The sequence below is a fragment of the Mercurialis annua genome, linkage group LG3 (genome assembly GCF_937616625.2).
Source record: "Mercurialis annua linkage group LG3, ddMerAnnu1.2, whole genome shotgun sequence".
Taxonomy (NCBI): Eukaryota; Viridiplantae; Streptophyta; class Magnoliopsida; order Malpighiales; family Euphorbiaceae; genus Mercurialis; species Mercurialis annua.
This window is the reverse complement of record NC_065572.1, coordinates 11,308,657-11,329,843: the sequence shown is the minus strand read 5'-3', so window position 1 is coordinate 11,329,843 and position 21,187 is coordinate 11,308,657. Positions and strand designations below refer to the sequence as shown.

General features: G+C 33.5%; 2 protein-coding genes across 4 annotated transcripts; both read left to right on the top strand.

Annotated features, from left to right (window-relative positions):
* Window positions 1–331: 331 nt before the first annotated feature.
* On the top strand, window positions 332–16,021 carry LOC126673651 (uncharacterized). 2 transcript variants are annotated; one of them, XM_050367877.2, is made up of 18 exons: window positions 332–627; window positions 1,628–1,819; window positions 1,913–2,068; window positions 2,306–2,599; window positions 2,920–3,137; window positions 3,234–3,308; window positions 4,079–4,145; window positions 5,208–5,530; window positions 6,200–6,433; window positions 6,520–6,707; window positions 6,872–7,013; window positions 7,101–7,209; window positions 7,784–7,886; window positions 8,004–8,190; window positions 13,921–14,019; window positions 14,109–14,167; window positions 14,838–14,943; window positions 15,641–16,021. In XM_050367877.2, exons 1-18 carry the CDS (start codon window positions 435–437, stop codon window positions 15,803–15,805), a joined length of 2,910 nt encoding a protein of 969 aa, XP_050223834.1. In that variant the 5' UTR covers window positions 332–434; the 3' UTR covers window positions 15,806–16,021. The 2 variants fall into 2 exon arrangements, with proteins under 2 accessions (XP_050223834.1, XP_050223836.1); XM_050367879.2 differs by lacking the exons at window positions 332–627; window positions 1,628–1,819; window positions 1,913–2,068 and adding an exon at window positions 2,078–2,204 and having other exon boundaries at window positions 2,295–2,599.
* A 1,053-nt stretch (window positions 16,022–17,074) lies between these two features.
* LOC126675067 (senescence-associated carboxylesterase 101) lies at window positions 17,075–20,350 on the top strand. 2 transcript variants are annotated; one of them, XM_050369643.2, is made up of 4 exons: window positions 17,075–17,284; window positions 17,377–17,743; window positions 18,321–18,893; window positions 19,209–20,350. In XM_050369643.2, the coding sequence occupies exons 1-4, from the start codon at window positions 17,274–17,276 to the stop codon at window positions 20,025–20,027; spliced, it is 1,770 nt and encodes a 589-aa protein (XP_050225600.1). In that variant the 5' UTR covers window positions 17,075–17,273; the 3' UTR covers window positions 20,028–20,350. The 2 variants fall into 2 exon arrangements, with proteins under 2 accessions (XP_050225600.1, XP_050225599.1); XM_050369642.2 differs by having other exon boundaries at window positions 19,206–20,350.
* Window positions 20,351–21,187: the final 837 nt, after the last annotated feature.

Sequence of the window (21,187 nt, the reverse complement as noted above, 5' to 3'; positions counted from 1 at the left end):
AATAGATATATTTAATATTTGTTAATTGTATATATATATATATATATATATATATATATATCAAGTTAAAATAATGTAAAAAGATCACTTGCAATTTAATCTAATAATTTATTGGCTTTTCAATTTCATAACTCTACACATAATTAAAATCTTATTTTTAAAAATACATTCGACAATAGTCTAAGAGTTTAAACATTTTTAATGAAATAAAAAAAAATCAATTTAAATGTTTTTTTCAATCGATTACTAAAAATTCATAGTTATACTATTAATAGTTTGAATAACAATGTAATCATTTAATATATTTTGTACACAATGCAAAGTTGATGGGTTAAAATGAAGCTTTGTTGAATCCCAGGAACGAGCCACCAAGCCGAATATATTAAACCTGAGATCTAACTTCAACTTCACTGTTCGAAACCCAGAAAAAAAAAATGGGAACCAAAGAAGAAAGAAAAAAATGGATGAAGAGAAGGGAAATATGGCTAGTAATAGTAGGCGTGATTCTCCATGCTGTTTATATGTTGAGCATATTTGATATCTACTTCAAAACCCCAATTGTTCACGGCATGGATCCTGTTCATCCTCGCTTTAATCCTCCTGCTAAGCGTCTGGTTCTCCTCGTTGGTACGGTATTGCACTCTATCTGTTTGATTTTATGTCTCAATGAATGAGGGTTTACTTTTTTAATGCTAATTTTGATTCTTTAAGTGAAGTTAGGTGTTAAGTTAGCTTGTAATGGAAAATGAGAATTACCCATTAAGTTTTTAGATCTTGGTAATGTTTGGTAATGTTGGATTTGCTTAAAGGTTGTTACTTCTTAAGGTGGTTAAGTGAAGTTAAGCTTCAAAGGTGATGTTTTTTTACAATGTCTGTTAATATTTTAATATCTTGGATTGGAAATTTAATATTTACCAAAGAAAGAGAATGTTAAAATGATGGCATAATGCATATCTAGGTCCTTGCACTATCACACTTTTCACGATAAATCCCTATGCTAAAAAACGTCTACATTGAGTTGAGTCCCTACACTATCAATTGCAAACACATTGAGTCCTTCCGTCCATTCCCATTAGAGATGAAATCAATGTGTTTGCATGGACGGAAGGACTTATTTTGGATGGAATTAATTGTGTATGGACCCAATGCGGACTCTTTTTTTAGTACAGGGACTCATTTGTTAAAGTGTGATAGTGCAAGAACGGATATACGTTAAGCCTAAAATGATTTTTGAATTCATTAGAATTTATATTTCTAACTTCTAAGCTCAATTATGTTCTTTCATTTACATTAGTGTCCTTAACCAGAGACTTTCATTGCAGTTATTGAATAAATTATGTGCAAAAAGTTCAATCGATTGGATTTGACGTATATTTTCATCAGTTTTCGTCTAAAAAAATGGATTTGTGGCTTTATTTCATTTCTTTTCGGCAGCCTTGTGTTTTTTAAGTTGAAAGAATTGGATTCTAGAAATTATGGCATTTTCTAGATGAGAACTGAATGCACATAGCTTACTTTAATTGAATTCGTTCATTTCTAGATTTTCAAAACAAGGAGTGATATTTTTTAAGTTACTTAAAATTTCTTAAATTGTGCTAAATTGTTTTGATGGAAAACATGACTGCAGCGGATGGTTTACGTGCTGATAAGTTTTTTGAGCCGGATGCCAGTGGAAATTATAGAGCTCCATTTTTGAGGAATATAATCAAAAACCAAGGTAGATGGGGAGTTTCCCATGCTCGGCCACCCACAGAATCAAGGCCTGGGCATGTTTCTATTATTGCTGGTTTCTATGAGGATCCTAGTGCAGTCACAAAAGGTGGTTTTTTTAGTAACTTGTGCCACACTAATTAATGAGTAATTAATAATCTTTCATTTTCTCATCCACTAAAATGATACACTGAATATGCAGGATGGAAAGCTAATCCAGTTGAATTTGATTCAGTGTTTAACCGAAGCAGACATACATTTGCTTATGGTAGCCCTGATATAATCCCAATTTTTTGTGGTGCTTTGTCACACAGTACATGGAAGACCTACCCTCACGAGTTTGAAGACTTTGCAACAGGTTTACTTTGAACTTCAAACACACATTCTTCTTGTTGGGATTATATCTTGATGTCCTTCTTTCAAATAATTTATCTATCGAGTAGAAATCAACCTTGTGAGGAGTTTATAGAAGCTATTATGACTATTTTTTGTTGGTATGCTATTACCCTGGGAACCAAAATATTTATATATTGCTTCAAGCTTTACATTGCTTATTTTTTTTAGTACTCTTAATAGTTCAATAGTGTTAATGCAGATGCTTCCTTTTTGGATGAGTGGTCTTTTGAACAATTTAAGAGCCTCTTGAATAGGTCCAATGAAGACCCAAAGTTGAAGGAGTTACTTCTACAAGATAATCTTGTTTTCTTTTTGCATCTTCTTGGCTGTGATTCAAATGGTCATGCTCATAGGCCTTATTCATCAATCTATCTCAATAATGTCAAGGTTGTGGACCACATAGCGGAACGTGTTTATGATCTTCTTGAAGATTATTATAAGGACAACAGTACGGCATATGTGTTTACAGCTGATCATGGAATGAGTGATAAAGGTTGGTGTAGAAAGCTTATCTAATTTTACTTGATTACATTGCTTGTTACAAACAGTTCCTATTCTTGGGTATTTTCATATATTTATAAAAGTAATTTTAATTTGTGAAGTAAAGGAGCTGGTTGGCCTTGTCCAATTGCTCACCAGATTGCTGGTAAACCAGAACTGAAAAATGTGGATTCCAAACTTGAATGTTCAGTATAATTTAGATAACTTGGGCTTTAAATTTCTTAAAAAGATTAATTTACATGCACGTTTTTAAGCCACGTTCAATATATTCTCTCAATTTATAGAATATGACATATATGGTTCTCATGGTAGGTAGTCATGGAGATGGACATCCTTCAAACACTGATACTCCCCTAGTGGTTTGGGGGGCAGGCGCCAAATATCCCAAGCCAATATCTACTGCCAATCACCCAAATCATGAATTTCATTTTGTTGATGAACATGCCCATGACATGCCAACACCTGTAGATTGGGGACTAAATGGCATCGAAAGGGTGGATGTAAATCAAGCTGATATTGCACCGCTCATGGTTGTACATTTAATATTTTTGTGCTGGATTTAATGCTTTGAAGCTTCCTAACCTTTTATTGGCGTCTGACCTCTTACTTATCTCCATGTCTGGCAGTCTACATTTCTTGGTGCACCTTGTCCTGTCAACTCAGTTGGAAATTTACCACTTGAATATATTGATTTTGTTGAGGTTGGTTCTATAAACTTCTTAACTATTGTTTGAAGAAGCCACAATCAGTATTTTCTTCTGTGGAATTATGATCTAGCAAAGATTAAGGGGAGGATGCACGGGAAATGGTTTCTCTGAGAAAAGACACAAGATTTTTAATTGATTGCTAAGTGTTGCTAGTACATACCACAATCATTTTCCTTTTTTATAACTTTTGGATCATGCCTATCTATATGTGATCTTAACTTAGGATTCTAACTTAATAATCTAAAGCATTAACATCCAGCTAATAGATTATAAATTTTAAAGAGTCATGTGTAGTAATCATTGTAAATCGAAATATGGAATAGAATGTCTCTTTCTAAAGATGTCTTGTCTTCTTTATTGCTATTTCGTAAGATATATGGTGCCGCCTGTAAACTATAGGGTCTAACTTGGTATAATTAAAAATGCACCTGTGCCTTTGAGGTTATGCCAAAGGGGGCATAAATAAGCAGAGTACAATGAAGAACTCTGATGGAAATAAAACTATGGTTTGATCTTGAGAACTTCATCAGCTAAAATTATAATTATATGTTTAAGAATTGATCATCTTTCAAGAAACATAGATTTAAGGTTAGTAGTGATAATGCATGAATGGAACTTCAAATCTAGCTAGATGAATTTTCCCTTTATGTCAAGTCCGCCCATTCTATATGGGATCATTAGTATAGATTTTGCCTCGTAATTGAATAAGTCACAAATAATAACTGAAAGAGAAACTCACTTTTCTCCCTTCTTCAAATATCCAGGCAGATGAAGTTGAAGCTGTGTTGGCCAATACAAAGCAAATCCTCAACCAATTTCTTCGCAAATCAGGTATCCTTTACTTTTTATCAATTTTATATGCATTTTTAGATCTTTGATAGACTCTCTCATATATTAATTTCTGACAGAAACTACTGTGTTGCTGCCCAGATAAATATACAAAATTGTTTACTAATTTGCTTTTATAATGTTAATTATTTGATGTTGCTATGTTTAGTTGAAATAATTGGGTGTTTACATTTGCTAGCATTAAGCAGTATATGATATCTATCTTCTTGTTTAATTTCCTGGTGAAAATCTATATCCATTTAGTCAGTGTCTATGAAGCACCAATACGGGTACGGGTACGGGTACGGACAAGGGTAGGGACACGTGTACGGGTACGGGGAACGGCATTTTAGAAAAAAATAGGACACGGGTACGGCGGGGACACGGCAATTTTTTTATTTTTTTAAAAATATATATTTACTCATATATAAGGTTTCAAGATGAAAAAACAATAAATATTATGTCATAAGATGCGTAAGTAATACGTAAAAAAGTGAGTTAGGGGTCTTTTTTTTAAGAGAGGGACTGCTGTAATTTTTTTAAAATAGGGGCTGCTGTTTTGTTTGTTTTTTTTTCTTCTAAAACAACCTACTGCTTTTTTTTTAAAATAGAGGGCTGCTGTATTTTTTTTAAAATTAAAAATAGGGTTTAGTTTATGTTATTATTTAATTGTATTTGGGTTTGAACCTATTTATTTAATTTTTTTATAAAAGAAAATCCATACAAAAAAAATCTAAAATTAACTAAAATGCCACTAGAAGTGTCCCCGGCGTGTCCCCCTCTTTGACCAGTCAAAGGTACGGGGACACGCCACGTGGCGTATCGGGTACGTATCCCCGCCATGTCCCCCGCGTGTCCCCGTGTCGACCCCTAGATACGGCACTCCGACGGAGTGTCGGTGCTTCACAATATGATTTTAGAGGTATAACACTGACTATACCTCTAAAATCATATTGTGCATAGTTTCTTAATAATATACTTTTATATGATCTTTTTCCTAAAACCAATTGACAATTTATTTGAGGATGTAACTGAATTTTTGGTTTTCTTTCTTGACCAACTTAGAAATAAAGCAGGCAAACTCATTAAATTTCAAGCCTTTTAAACCACTGGCTGATTATTCCTCCCAGTTAGACCTCATTGAGCATTTGATATCTTCAAGGGACTATCAAAATGCAATGACTAGGACTGAAAATCTAAGAACCTCGGCGCTGCAAGGACTTCATTACTATCAAACTTATGACTGGCTGATGCTGATGACTGTAATAACTCTCGGGTATCTCGGCTGGATGGTCTGCCTGATTCTCCACGTGCTCCAATCATATACTTCATTAGCAAGAAATGTGTTCAAGGAGCAAGCTGCACAGCAGAAAAATAAAACTGGAAAAGTAATTTCCAAGTAAGCTTTACCTCTTATTAGCTGTAGTATTTCATCATTATTGGCATATATGCTATTGCCTGGAGTAAGTTAACGAGTGCAGTGTGTTTGTCAATTATCTGTCATCTTAATTGACACTATGATATTGGCCAACTAGGGCAAGTTTATGACATTTGTATTTTATTCTACATGAAGAATCTGATGACTCTTGAAATTTCTAAGATCGAGGCTCCTAGTAACCTTTCCTGCACCACCCTGTAGGTTTTGCTTGCAGAAATATATTATATTTGTGGTAATCACAAGCGCTCAACTAATGCTAGTGCAGAAGTAATCATTCTATAACTTATCGTGATGGTAAATTGTCTAAATTTTGGAAATTCTTTCTACTTGGTTAAAACAAATGCTGTGAACCAACTGTTGTAAAATCTTTTTATTACCTTAAATGATACATTCTATCTTTAATTCTCCTTACTAAATCATGATTAATATCATTTGCTTTAATTTCTTAGGACTTCTATTTCACAGTTGCATATTGTAGTTTGTTTTAATTTTTATCTCTATGAAGTTCTTTATTCTTCTATTATGTATTGACCAAACTATAATTTATGTTTAGCATCCGATTCTTTTTGTCATTTGAAACCATGCTCCATGTATTTGAAATACTAATTGTCTTTGACAGGTGTATGTCTTTGGATGCCTGGTGATGGGAGTAATTTCTGTTCTATTATTTCGGGAGCGCTCTCCTCCTCTGTACCATGCATATATTGCAATGACAGTTTTTCTTTGGACTCATACATTCAGTGAACATCAGTTTGTAAGAGCACTGTGGAGGCACTTAACTGGGAAAAAAATTGGTTATGCAATTAAACTTTTTGCTGCCTGTTCTGTATCAATAGTAATCCTTGAATTTTTGGTATGGACCCTGTAACGCTATTGCTTACCAAGCCTCCTCTCTGATCTTAAGAGTTTTGATTGATCTTATTTCTATTTTTTGTGCAGGTGAATAGCTTTACAGACAGAAAACTGTATACGTGGTGCTTTTTAATTGTTGGAGCAATGGCTTTTCTTTATCTTTACAAATCAATTCCGTGGAGATCCGGGATACCAATTTTTGTGTGCATTTCTTGTTGGTGTCTGTCTGTTTTTACTTTGATGCCAGCAGAAATTCCAGACAATAATGAACTAGTGTAAGTCACTTATTAGTTTTTCCTGAATTGAAACCATAAACTGAGATCCACCAGTATTTTTGCTTTTATTATTATGTACGAAAAGTTAACTACCTTTTCGTGAGATGTTATCACTTTCATGTAAGTTGATCATAATACGTGTGTGGTCACAATGGTGTTTCCAGAATTGCAAGTGGAGTTATTGTTATCATGGTTGGAGCAGCTGCAAGGTGGCTAGATAAGCACTCTGAAGGGAATAAGTATTGGTTAACAATCTGTAATCATGGAGCAGAGAAACCCAGGTTCCATATGCTATTTTACTTACAGGTATGGATGTCTTTATCTTCTGCTCAACATTCAATTTCTACCGTTAGCTAACAGGTCTATTCATTTCATTCTTTTGCATGAAAGTAGACTTTTTTGGTCGGACTATCATCAGTTATGGTGTCAATATCAACTTCTCACAGGACAGAGAAACAAGCACTGCATACATTTCACCAGCTAATAAATTGGTCACTTGCTGGTAATGATATTATAAATTTTTTTGCTGCCCTTCCAAGGATTATGTCTTTTCTGTAGAAGCCCACAACTTTATAAGTGAACTTTGATTTTTCATCCCAAACTAATAGTAGTAGCTTCATCTCAATTTAAGCTTGTACATATTTGATTCCATAGTTTGTAGCGCATTACTCTTCATGGACATAGGGTGCTCTGGTGGACCCCTATTTTTTTATATAAACTTAGTTTATTCCTTGCTATGCTGGCTTCAATATCATGATAATAAATAGAAGCTTCCTAGCTATGGTCGAAAACAAGGATTCGTTAGATGCTCATTAACATTGTACATGGCTTTGATCAGAAAGATATTATATCTCCTTGTTTGGAATTTTATATCTGGCTATCGACCACATGACTGCCTACTATTTTCTTACTAGGGTTAGACTAACATGCTTAGCTGAAGAGTTCCTTGGTTTTACTTGTATGCTCTATTTTCTCTCAGCTTTATATGTTTGTGCTTTAAGCATATATATTTCAAATGGAAGTTTATTTTCTTACTAATGCTCACTCCCTGTAAATCTGTAAATCTATTATAACAGGTTTATCAATGATTCTCCCACTTTTCTCAGAGCATAGCGCATTGTCACGACTTACTTCCATATTTCTTGGTTTTGCTCCTACATTCCTTCTTCTATCTATAGGGTACCTATGTTTTTTGAGATACAATCCTCATTACAATTTTTAAGTATTTTAATCAGAATATTAAGTTATGCTTTTCTTTATTTGTCCTTTTGGTGCCTTTTCATGAAATCGGTACAGATATGAAGCTGTTTTTTATGCTGCTCTTTCCCTTGTACTTGTGGGATGGATACTATTTGAGAACACACTTCTCCACTTGACCAAGGGGAGAAAGTCATCTGCTTCCATTAGAAACCTGGAAGAACATGCTGCACTGGAAAATGACAGATGCTTACAACTTTCTGATATCAGAATTCCAATAGCTTTTGTGAGTCTTACCCTTTTGCCTTTTATGATTTTCTTTCCAGCTTTTATAAGTCTTAGACGTCCTATGAGGCAGTTTCTTTTGAATGGTATTTTTGATGGCTAATCCACTCTTAAGCAATCTATGTGGACCGCTTGAAGCAACACGTCATTTTTGGCAACATGAACTGCAATTTTTGTCTTAAGGGTTTCATTTGGAGTAGTTAAGGATGAGCAAAATACCCGACCGACGGTTTAACTGATCGAACCGATGCTTTTAGGTCGGTTCAGTTCGGTTATAGAAATAGGGATTTTTGGTTTTTTCGGTTTTCGGTTCGGTTCGATATACAAATTCTCCATATTAACCGAAACGACTGGACATTAATACTCTGTGTTTCATTAAAACTCTGCGTTTTAATTTTACACAACTAACTTAACATATATAACTGTGGTTATATGTAAAAACTTAACCTAAAACCTTATAACAAATATAGCCGCCAATCCTCTTTCAAATTTAATCCTAGAGAATAACCTAATGTCGTAGCCGTCGCCGTCGTCCATCTCTATCGCCCATTGCTTCTTCTGTAGTCCTTTAGCTTCTCCTGAGTCCTTAAAAGCGTCGCCCAATCCATTGCTTTGCTGGTTGCTTTGCTGGTTGCTTTGCCGGCAGTCTCCTTCAATTTAAATCAAAAGTCTTCTCTTAATGGATTCAGATTTATCGTTCATCATTCATCTAATGGATCCTGGAGATAAGTCAGATTCAACGGATTCAGTTCAACGGGTAAGTTAAACTTTTACTTTAATGTTTAATTTTTGTCATTCACCATTGTCATTATGTTTGATCACATAATTTACATCTCAATTAGGCTGCAAATTTTGATGAGTATTAGGCTGCAGCATAGTTGTTAAAGCGCAAGGCGCACGTGAAGCGCAAAGGGTCCTATATAGCTTTAAGCGCAAGACGCAAAAAAAGCGCACGCCCGAGTGAAGCTCGGCGCATATATGTAAAAAAATTTAAAATACCTATAACACACAAAAATTATCCCAAAATTAAATGTATGAAGTCCAAGAAAGCTACTAGGGTTGAAACTTGAAAGTAGATTCTTTGTTGAGATTAGAAAAATGTATTAAAGTCTTCATAATGATAGAGTTCGAAAAATATAATCTCCGTATAATAGATATACAATACCGTTTAATAAGATAACAACAATAGTTGTAAACAACTGTATACAACTTTCTTTTTATTAAAAGTATTCCCAAGTATTGGAAATTGAACCCTAAAAGCTGCCCTAATTAAATTGAGAAAAACCCATTCGCATTCTTTTTTATTTTCAAACATAACCCATTCGTATTCTACTATTCATCTTCTTCTATCAATAAACTTCTCCTTCTTCTCTGCAACTCCAATATATATAGAAATTAGGGCTTATCCAGCTGCGCTTTGCTCGCTTTAGCGCGCCTGAGGCGCGCCTGGATGAAGGTGGTCGCCTCAGGTGTTTCTGAGGCGCACCACCAAGGTCGGTCGTATGGGATCACTTTGATATTATTATGGTAAAAGGAGAAAAGAAAAGTGCAAATATTGTGGTAGAGAATACTTTTGTGATACCAAAAGAATGGTACGTCATCTTTAAAACACCATATAAGTGTTTGCTTATAGGGGTGTGCAAAACCGAACCGAAACTGAAAAACCAAACTGAACCGAAATAACCGAACTAAACCATAATAACCGACCGAATTGACTGGTTCGGTTCGGTTTGAAAATTTATAACTTTCTATTATTTTGGTTCGGTTTTTAAAAAACACCAAAATTTGGTTCGGTTCAGTTCGGTTTTAACCGAATGCACACCCCTATTTGCATCCAACATATCGCTAGTAAAGAAGGACGACTAAAGTTGATAATTTGCAACCTTCAATTAGTGAATTTGGAGATAATGTAGGGAGTCTTGTGCTTGGAAATTTGACCAAATTGCTATAAGAAAGTTTTATCTCATATGATTGTCGTTGATGAACTTCTGTGGAAAGGGAAGGGTTTAGGCATTTACTTTCTGTTGCTTGTCCTAGATTTAGGATGCCTTCTAGATTTACTATTTCTCGGGTTTGTTATGAGCTTTACTTAGATTAGAAGAAAAAATACGGAATTTGTTGAAAAACTCAAAGCAAAGGGTCTGTTTGACTACGGACACATGAACTTCTTTGCAAAAAATTAATTACATGTGTCTTACCATTCATTTTATTGACAAGAAATGAAATTTGTTTACGAAAATTGTCAATTTTTGTCTAGTGGTGTGGATATTGACTTTGAAATAGACAATTGTTTGAAAGAGTGGGGAATTGGGAGTGTTATGACTATTATTATTCAATGCAAGCTCTAATTATAACACGGTAAGATATTTGAAATAACAATTCAATGATTCGGAAACTTGCCTTTTTAATTGTGAATATCTTCATATGAGATGTATTTCTCATATTATTAACTTAGTTGTTAATGATGGGTTAAAAGATGGCGGTACGGTATGTTAGGCAATCCCCGACTAGATTGACAAGATTCAAAGAATGTATAGCTGGTGAGTAAATTGAAAGCAAGAGTTTGTTATACTTAGATGTTGCTACTAGTTGGAATTCGACCTACCTAATGTTGAATGCAGCTCAAAAATTTGAAAAAGGTTTTAATAGGTTTTATACCGTAGACCCGTGTTTTAGCATTGGACTTGAGGAGGGAGTGCCTTCTATAGATGATTGAAAAAGTATTAGGAGAATGATTACTTTTCTAGAGCAATTTTTATGAACTCACTTTGGGAGTTATCGGGACTTTGTATGTGACCTCTAATTGTTTTTTTTATGAAATTTATGCGGTTTATTGTTTTTCAAAGATTGGATTAAGAGTCATGATTTTGAATTAAATAATATGGCAATCCAAATGATAATAAAGTTTGATACTTGTTGGGGCGATCCAATGAAAATGAATCATCTAAGTTATGTTGCGGTTGTCCTCGATCCTCGATATAAGTCAGATTGGTTGTAAAGGTGGCTTGTTAATGTGTATGGGGGTGATATAAGTTACATATTAACAAGCCACATTTGCAACCAATCTAACTTATATCGAGGATCAAGAACAACTGCAATATAAATTAGATGATTCATTTTCATTGAATCTCTCCAGTACTTATCATATTTTATTTTCATTTGGATTACTCAATTCAAAATCATCACTCTTAATCCACTTTTTCAAAAGATAATAAACCACATAAATTTCATGAAAAAAGCAATTAGATGTCATGTACAAAGACCTGAAAACTCTCAAAATGAGTTGATAAAAATGCTCTAGAAAAGTAATCATTCTCCTAATACTTTTTTAATCATCTCTAGAAGGCACTCTCTCCTCAAGTCCAATGCTAAAACACGGGTCTACGGTATAAAAGCTTTTTCAAATTTTTGAGCCGCATTCAACATTAGGTAGGTTGAGTTCCAACTAGTAGCAACATCTAAGCATAACAAATTCTTACTTTCAATTTTCTCACTAACTATACATTCTTTGAATCTTGTCAACTTAGCCGGGGATTGCATAACACACCGTATCGCCATCCTAATCCTTTTAACCGATTTCGTTTAACCCATCATTAACAACTAAGCTAATAATATGAGCAATACATCTCATATGAAGATATTCACAATTATAAGGCAAGTTTCCGAATCATTGAATTGTTCTTTCAAATATCTTACCGTATTATCATTATAGCTTGCATTGTCCATAATATTAGTCATAACACTCCCAATTCCCTACTCTTTCAAGCAATTGTCTATTTCAAAGTCTATATCCACACCTTTATAACTAGAAACGGGACAAAAATTTGACAATTTTCTTAAGCAAATTTCATTCCTTGTCAATAAAATGAATGATAAGACGCATATAATTAATTTTTTGCAAAGAAGCCCATGTGGCCGTAATCAAACAAACACTTTGAGTTTTTCAACAAATTTTGTGTTTTTCTTCTTTTTATCTAAGTAAAACTCATAACAATTCTGAGAAATAGTAAATCTAGAAGGCATCGTGAGATCTTGGACAAGCAACGGAAAGTAATTGCATAAATCCTTTCCATCACTTAAATGAAAGTTCATCAACGAAAATCATATGAGATGAGACTTTTCTTTTAGCAATTTGGTCAAATTTTCAAGTACCAAGACTCCCTATATTATCTCCAAGTTCATTAATTGAAGGTTGCAAATTTATCAACTTTTGTCGTCCTTCTTTACCAGCAGGATGTTGCAAGCAAACACTTATATGATGTTTTAAAGATGACGTACCATTATTTTTGGTATCACAAAACTATTTTCTACTACAATATTTGCACTTACTTTTCTTCTCTCCTTTTTTTATAATAATATCAAAGCGATCCGTACGACCAACCTTGGCCTCGTAGGTCTCTTTTTGGAAGTCGTTAGAGCTGTTGTTGATTCTTGTGGATTATTGCTATCGGCAGTTGCAATATCATCATTAGTTGTTTGTGTTCCCTCGTCATTCAATGGGTGCAAATTCCAATGGAAATATATGGTTAATTATTGCTACATTTAACAGTTTTTGCCAAAGAATAAACAATCGCAGAATTTTCGTTTTTTGTTTCAAAATCAGTAGTATGTGCATCACTTCAAAAGGCATTTATTGTTTCTAAATCATGACCCGTTTAACTAAAATTATTGTTTCTAAATCATGAATTTCTGGAGCCTAATACACATCAAAATTTGCAGCCTAATTGAGATGTTAATATCAAACTGAGATGTTAATCAATGTGAGAAAGAAGAGGCAACCATAGTATAAATTTTATAATCAAACATAATGACAATGGTGAATCATAAAAAACAAACATTAGATGAATGATGATTAACTTAAAAATCAAACATTAGCAGAATTAATCAAACATTAAGGTAAAAATTTAACTTATCCGTTGAACTTGAATCCGACTTATCTCCGGAATCCATTAAATGAACAATAAATTTGAATTAATTAAGATATAACTTTTGATTTAAATTGAGGGAGACTATTGGCAAATCAATGGAAACTGAAAGACTACCGGCGAAGCAATGGGCGATGACATTAGGTTATTCTCTAGGGTTAAATTTGAAAGTGGGTTGGCGGCTGTATTTGTTCTGTTATAAGGTTTTAGGTTCTGTTTTTACATCAGGTATATGTTAAGTTAGTTGTCTAAAACGCAGAGTATTAATCTTCGGTCAATTCGGTTGATATGGAGAATTTATATATCAAACCGAAAATCCCTATTTCTATAACCGAACCAACCGAAGTAAATTTTATCCCCGAACCGGCCGAAAAGCTTTGGTTCGGTCGGTTAAAACCGGCCGGTTAGGTATTTCGATCACCCCTAATAGAAACAAGAAGTGTGTTATGTGAAAAAATGAAGGATAAAATGCAGAATTAAAATTAAAAGAGATGGGGTTCCTCCTAGCAGGAAATTAGCTTCTGGACAAATTCATTTACCTTTGATGTTTTAATTTCAAGATCTTCTGATTGTGCAATAAAGAAGTTTACGATGTAAAACGTTTGGGATAAAATAAAGAATTAAAAGAAAATGAGACGCTTTACCCTTGCTAGAAATTAACTTTTGCATGAGTTCTTTAACTTTGATGTTTTACTTTTAAGATCTTCTCATTGTGCAACAAAATGAAGATTGCTTATATGGTATCATCTAGTGGTATTTCTAAGCAGCGGAAAGATTTATGTGATTCCAATGGCATGTTCTTTCAGATGGTTTTATTCAATGTTGCTTTCTTTGGAACGGGGAACTTTGCAAGCATTGCAAGTTTTGAGATTTCATCTGTGTATCGGTTCATCACTATCTTCAGTGTAAGTGAACATGAAATTTTTAAATAGACATGACGGGTCGTGCGTTGGGATCTGTTGCTTCACTGATGGTGTCGGCTTTTAAATTGCAGCCTTTTCTGATGTCAGGCCTTCTTATTTTCAAGCTGTTCATACCATTCATGCTCGTCATGTAAGTAAAGTTATTTTAATTGATTGCTAATGACAAAGTAATAACATGGTCCTGACAAGAACTTATTTTGATTACTAATAGTAATATCATGTGAAAAGATAGCATTGCTCTAATAGCTTCATACATTACTTCTTTATGTTGTCTTCCAATGGATCATAGTTCGGATTAGCTCCCCAACTGTCATTTAGATTTACATAAATAGTTAGTATTTTATAGAATTAGCTTCCCATCTATCTTTTATATTTATCAGTTGATTTGCTTCCTTTGTTTTTTGCACCAACCAAAACTCATGAACCACTAAAGGTCTGAATGAATATTAGAAATGCTATTGATGAGAACCAGCTAAATGGTATGCATGCAAAAATTCAAAACCCAAAGAGAAACTATAAATTGCTACCAATTTTCAACTTTAGTATTTTCAATACCAAGATATGTGGTTTTGTATGCTAACTTAAGCTGAGGTATGTGGTTTTATGTGCTAGTAAAGCTGATTAGAAAAATTTCCTTCATTATGATTTTATTACCTTATTTGTTTCTGTAGCCTGAACATTGGGAGGAAAAAAAGTTTACCTGCTTGTTCTTTCTTTATCCATCCTTCTATTACATGCATGCCTATTTCTATTTTGAGTGAGGTGATAAGCTTTAATAGTCTTTTACTTGCTCAATGCAGATGTGCTTTCAGTGCAATAACTAAACTAATTCGAGTTCCGCGAATGGGATGTTATTTTCTGGTTATATTATTCTCAGATGTGATGACTATCCACTTCTTCTTTCTGGTATAAATATTTTATTTTCTCAGTTGATGTTTTTTATTTAATTAAGTTAGTGACTTATTGATATATCCAACAAACTCCATTAGAAGTTACTAATTTGCTACTTGTTACATTACATTACATAAGTTATATACATACATGTAAATATTTGCCATTTGTGGATGGCTATGTGACTGTGGCTATGGTGGTGTATGGAGGATAATTAACATTGTCATGGAATTACATTCCTTGATATTTAGTTTGGCCACGCATACGCAGAATGCAAAAACTTTGCGCTATTTTGATGATCATGTGGCTATGGTGGTTCATTAAAAAGTTTTTTTGAACCTCACATGAGTTGCCCGATATATTGAACCTCGCCTGAGTTGCATGTTATATTGAACCCTTGGAATATTTGTCAAACCTCTTGAGAAAATTAAATAGTAATGGGAGTAATGCATCTTATCTGGATTTCAATCTGATAGTATAGTATGCCCCTCCCCGAGCAGATTGAAGGAACATAATTCCAACCTATTGTCATGAATATCCTTCACCCATATTCCCCTCATTTTCCTATTTATAATCCGCAACTTATTTTGACCAATTTTTCATAGAATCTCGAGGGCTTTGCTATAGTTGTCTTTTCTTTTTTATTTCTCTGTCTGAAAGTAGGTTTGACTAATTTGAAAACTTACCAACTTGTATATCTGATGATAAACAGGTCCGAAATACAGGAAGCTGGATGGAAATCGGTAACAGCATTAGCCATTTCGGAATTATGAGTGCTCAAGTTGTGTTCGTGTTGTTGCTTTTTGCCCTCACAAATATATACACAAAAGACATCCAAATTAGATCAGATAGTTCCTCCTCTTGGAAAGCAGCATAATTTTACTTGAATCTGAAATTCTTGAGTTGCATATCATTTTAAGGTGAGCTTTTGCATTCTTATATAGATGATCTAACAGCTACTTCCTTTTTCAATTATTATCGCCTTTTGGCCATTAATTCTTATTCGATTCTTGTAAATTCATGAGAATTAGACCAATTGAAACAATGTAATTTTTAACTTTCTAATTCAATTTTGCAGAATTTTAACATGTTAGTACCTAATATGCTTTTATTAACTAATGATTCAGTTCTCTTTTCTTTACTGAGCTAACTTATTGTCAAGTCTTATTTAATGATGTAACAATTCATATAATTGCGACTTTTATCAAATTCTATTAAAACTTGTAATTTTTACAATATTTTCTGATTAAATGGTTTAATAATAAAATTTGAATAAAGAGTGCCTTTACCTACATTGTTGCATTGTTGGATTCATTTGTGCAAATTTTTCAAATATTATTTTTCTGACATGGCAATATTTTTTAATGCGTTATTATAAAAAAATAGTATCATTCAAATAGAATTATTAATTTATTAATTTTAATTTGACACGGCAGCTATGTAAGTAAAATATATGTTTCATCTGAATTTTTGAATTAATATTGAAATAAAAAAATTCAAATCAGATTTAAATTAATTGTTTTTTATTATAATTGATAGAAGTCTCAAACAAAGAGGTGAATAAAAAGAATCTGAATATTTCCATAAAAAAACAAAGCATATATGATTTGAAATTGAATGTAGCTTTGTTTTAAAGTAGTGAATAAAAAAAGTTAGGATTTGGATTGAGGAAAATGTATAGAAAGACACAGAAGCAGCTAGGAAATGACTGGATCAAAAAAAAAAAAAATTGGATGACAAACAAAAATGTTTTAAATTAAGCTGGTCGTATACCAATTATTATGGGGACTGTCATTTAAGCACCAAGTGGAGCTGGAATCAAATAATTTCTTTTACATCTTTTAAATTTTTATTTTCTACTTGTTCCACTACAAGAAGTGTATAAAATTTGTCTTACATGGATTACAAATTTTAAAGAGTTCATTTTTTAATGAGTCAATATTTAAATAACAAATATTACACTAGAAATATTATCTCATCCAAAATTAAATTTAGATCATAGTTATACAAATTAGCCAGTTTAATTGTAATGAAAAAGTATAAAAAGTTTAGATTTAATGTATCATTAATTGTAAAAGACTAAAAGCTACTTTTTCATGGGAGAGTATGTACACATATATAACAAGAATTATCCTTGCATCATTATTATTTCATCAGCTGCAACTGTAAAGCAAAGAAATTTCCTACCAATTCAGCAAATTATATTTAATGTTGACAAACTATATAAAAAGTCTTCACCAAACTAATTTTTTATATTCAACAATCTATAAACCTTATTGGTTCACTCTCAACATACTTCAACAGCAACAGTTTTCAAGCTCCATTGATTCCCAAAACCAACCAGAATGAGCCAATTGTAAGTATTAATCAAGTTTCAGACAAGTTTCAATCAAGTTTCACATTAATATGAAATTTTTCTTAATTTGTTAAGTTGTGTTTTTTTTACAGGTTTAGCAGTGGATTAGAATTGGCAAATTTAGTGGTCAACTCAAACTTACTAAATCTTTCACTTGCTACAATTTATGCTCTTCAATCTGAAGTCAACTCTAATGAACAACAGCAAATTTTAACTCTAAAATGTAAAGTTGAGAAGCAACAGAATTATACAATTGTTGCATTTGCCACTTCTCCTTGTTGTAGTGTTGGTCATCTTCAACAAGGTGCTGATTTGGTCTCATCAGAAACACTTAAGCAGCAGAATTTTGGGGTTTTTGAATTCTTGAGTTCTAAAGGCAATCCATCATTTTGTATTAATAGAGCTGCAATTACCCTTTTTCACCAATATATTGTGGATTTCTCTACCCTCAAAACCCAGGTATTTTTTTCTCTTCTTTTCTGTTTATGATCTAGCTAGCACAAACACGGATACCGGGACACTTGGACATGCGGAACGGTGTTATTTTAAAGTTTTTTATGTAAAAAATGAAAGTTTCTTATCTGAAACGTCAAGTGTCCGAATCGTTTTTTGAAAGGAGATAGGGTGATTGAATGAAGTGTCTGTGCTACCTGGTTTATGATTTATAGATAGAAATCATACTAATCTAGTTTGCTTATCTGGGTCATGTCTATACATGTGGAGAATTGAAAATCAGTTTGTTATGATGTAATTGGCACTTTTTGTTTAGTTTATTCTCATATTCTGTAAGTTCAGTTGTTACAGTTTATTCAATTCTTTCAACTCTTGTCAGTTGTTTAGCATAGAGACTATGTTGCATGAGAACTTATCGAGTGTTACGTTTTGGTATTTCGTGTTCATTGTTGAAAATGTTAATTTCGAATTTCTCGTTTTAGTATTTCCATTTTCATGCTACCTAGGATAGAGATGATGATGTTCTTATAGTTGTGAGATTCTCATGTGTTTTTCTTGATTTTGCTTGTTTGGTATTTGTCAGTTAGTTGATTCAACAACGAGTAAACTACTGGTGGATACTCCCTTAATTATTACTGGAAGCTCACTTGGTGGATCAGTAGCTTCTCTCTTCACCTTATTGCTGCTAGACATCATTAATCCATCTTCCAAGTCGAAGCGTCCACTCTGCATAACTTTCGGGTCACCTTTGATAGGCGATTCAGGACTCCAACGAGCGATTTCAGAACGTTCCACATGGAATTCTTGTTTCTTGAATGTTGTTGCTCAGCAAGACCCAATTCCACGTCTTTTCGTCCTATCTTCTCAAACCGTTACTTATAGGCCTTTCGGTGCATTTCTCATGTGTTCCGAATTGGGATGTTCTTGTGTTGATGACCCTGAAATGGTTACACATTTGTTGCAAGTAATGGGCTTGGAAAGTGGGATAAGTCAGGTATCTGATGAGCCATTGCTGACTTATTATGGGAGAATAGTGGAGAATTTGAAAGCTAGAGTTATCTTTAGGGGAAGGTCAGTGCTCCGTTCATCGGTTATGGATTCGCTTCAGGCAGGCATTATTCTACAGTTGGAAGCCATCGGAGATCAAAGATTCCAGGTAACTGAATCATGCCCTGAAACTCACGCACTTGTACTATATAGCCTGGAAACAGAATACAATGGAACCTTATTTTTTCATAAGATTAGTTTTTAAATATAGCTTTTTGGAGTTTCGGAAGCGTTTTTGGACATGGAAACAAAATGACAGAACATAGGACTCGATAAGGAATTTATGTCCAAACAACTAAATTGGATGTTCGAGATTTTGATTATTTATTTCCAAGCAAAAATATCCTGTTTCTTTCTGCTGTATGCTACAAGATACTGTTGTACACTCGTTGATTAAAACCCGATTTTCTATTTTTCTTAGCAGCAACAACAGCATAACACGGAAGTTGCTGATCTGATCAAGAAATTGAAAGAACGCGAACAAATGTGTATGCTGAACAAAAGGAGATCATTGAATCCAAGCAGAAAACTTAACGAGATAAAGATCAAAATGGCGTATCTCGAATGGTATAAAAAGACTTGCAAGGCTAAGAACACCGGCTACTACGATAGTTACAAGAATCTTTCCAATACTAGTGACAAAGAAATCACTAAGCATAAGAAATTTCTTACAAACTACTGGAAAAACATGGTTGAAGAAGCGGAGAAAAAGCCCCAGAAAGAAGGATCGTCCATCCGATCCACGTGGCTTTTCGCTGCAATAGCGTATCGGAGAATGGTTGAACCTCTTGACATAGCAGAATACTATAGGGAGAATGGCAAAAGAAACTACAAGCAAATTGGAAGGTCAAAACATTACTCTCTGTTGGAAAAGTGGCAAAATGAAGATATGGAGAAAACTGCAGACCCTCCAAGCAACAAAAAGAAGCAAAATGTTTCTGGTAATTTGACAGAAGATTCTTGTTTTTGGGCTCATGTAGAGGAAGCAATCATTTCATGCCACCTGTTGAAGGATTCGACGTCAAATGACGTGGACAAACAATCGTCGAGAGAGTATTTAGTTCAGTTTGAGACTTATTTGATGGATCAAATCAAGAATTATGCAGTCTCTCCTGAGATTTTCTTGAAAGATAGCAGATTTATGACATGGTGGAGTGGATTTCAGGACATTGCTTCAAATGCTTCATTCATTGATTTTATGAAGTATAAAAAATATGTGCAATATGAGAATGGATGTTTTTAGTTCTTTATTGCATTGTCCTGTGCAATCCTATTTTCTCCCTATGAAATGTCGGCCGAAAGAGGAATTTCGAAAATGTCCGAGTCCGTCATCGCTCGTCTGAACGATTTCGTGGAATTCAGATTGTAATTGTCTGCATTACTCTCAGAATTGAGTAATTTGTAATGTCTAATTTTGGTTGCATGGTGAAATAAGCATAGAAAGACAATATTGGAGGTTAAGCTGCTGATAAAACTTTGAAAGATTGTGGAAAAATATAGGCCTAATTACTTAAAAAAAAGGGCTTATTATCCAATATACCTAAATTTAGCCCAGGTTTACTTTTATACTAGTCCAGCTTAAAATTTACTTTTCATACCGCCCAAAATAAGAATTCTAACCTAATTGCTTTGAATTATTACTTTATTACTGTTTTCTGCTTTCTCTTTGATTTTGACGATTTCTTCTTCTTCTCCGCGAATTCAGCTCTGTTCCTCCACGATCTTCGCGATTCAAAGCACTGGTGCTTTCACGTTACTCGTTTGCTTCCATTATCTCATATGTGTTAGTTTTCCTCTCCATTATCTCCATTATTTTGTTTTTTCACTTATAACAAGCTTTCTTCTCCAGTTTCTCCACATTTTATTCCTTCGCTTCCGCCGTTCCGCCTCCGCCGTTCCATCTCCGTCGTTCCATCTTTGTCTCGCCGCACCATCTTTCTTTTATTTTTTTATTTTGGATCTGATTTTTTTTTTTTCATTTTCAGATCTGTAATTTGTTTATCTTTTACTGTTTATTCACCATTAAACATGTATAAAAAGTATCTTTAAAGAATCTAATACTTATTTCATATTATGTAGAATAATTTTGTGATTTTATGTAATAAAATTCTGTTATTTCTGCATTATTTTGTGTTTTGTTGTATTTCTGCGTTTTTTTTATTCTGCAGAACGATTTGTTGATGATGATTGATTGCTGAATTATTGTAATATTACAGTGTTGTTGATTTTATGTTGACTTTATGTTGATATTATGTTGATATCAACTGATTTTTTTTTATTTTAACATTGACAAATAAAATAATATTGTCTGTGAAATAAATACCTCCTGTAAGTTTGCGGAATAGATGTTTATTTGAAAAGCAGCAGGATGGAATGTATAGTGCACATGTTTGTTTGAATGAT

Coding starts and splice junctions, on each gene's coding strand:
- LOC126673651 (XM_050367877.2), top strand. CDS start 435: ATGGGAACCAAAGAAGAAAGAAAAAAATGGATGAAGAGAAGGGAAATA. Junction 2,600..2,919: donor TCATGGAATGAGTGATAAAG/GTTGGTGTAGAA, acceptor TTCTCATGGTAG/GTAGTCATGGAGATGGACAT. Junction 14,168..14,837: donor ATACCATTCATGCTCGTCAT/GTAAGTAAAGTT, acceptor TGCTCAATGCAG/ATGTGCTTTCAGTGCAATAA.
- LOC126675067 (XM_050369642.2), top strand. Junction 17,744..18,320: donor TCTCTACCCTCAAAACCCAG/GTATTTTTTTCT, acceptor GGTATTTGTCAG/TTAGTTGATTCAACAACGAG. Junction 18,894..19,205: donor TCGGAGATCAAAGATTCCAG/GTAACTGAATCA, acceptor TATTTTTCTTAG/CAGCAACAACAGCATAACAC.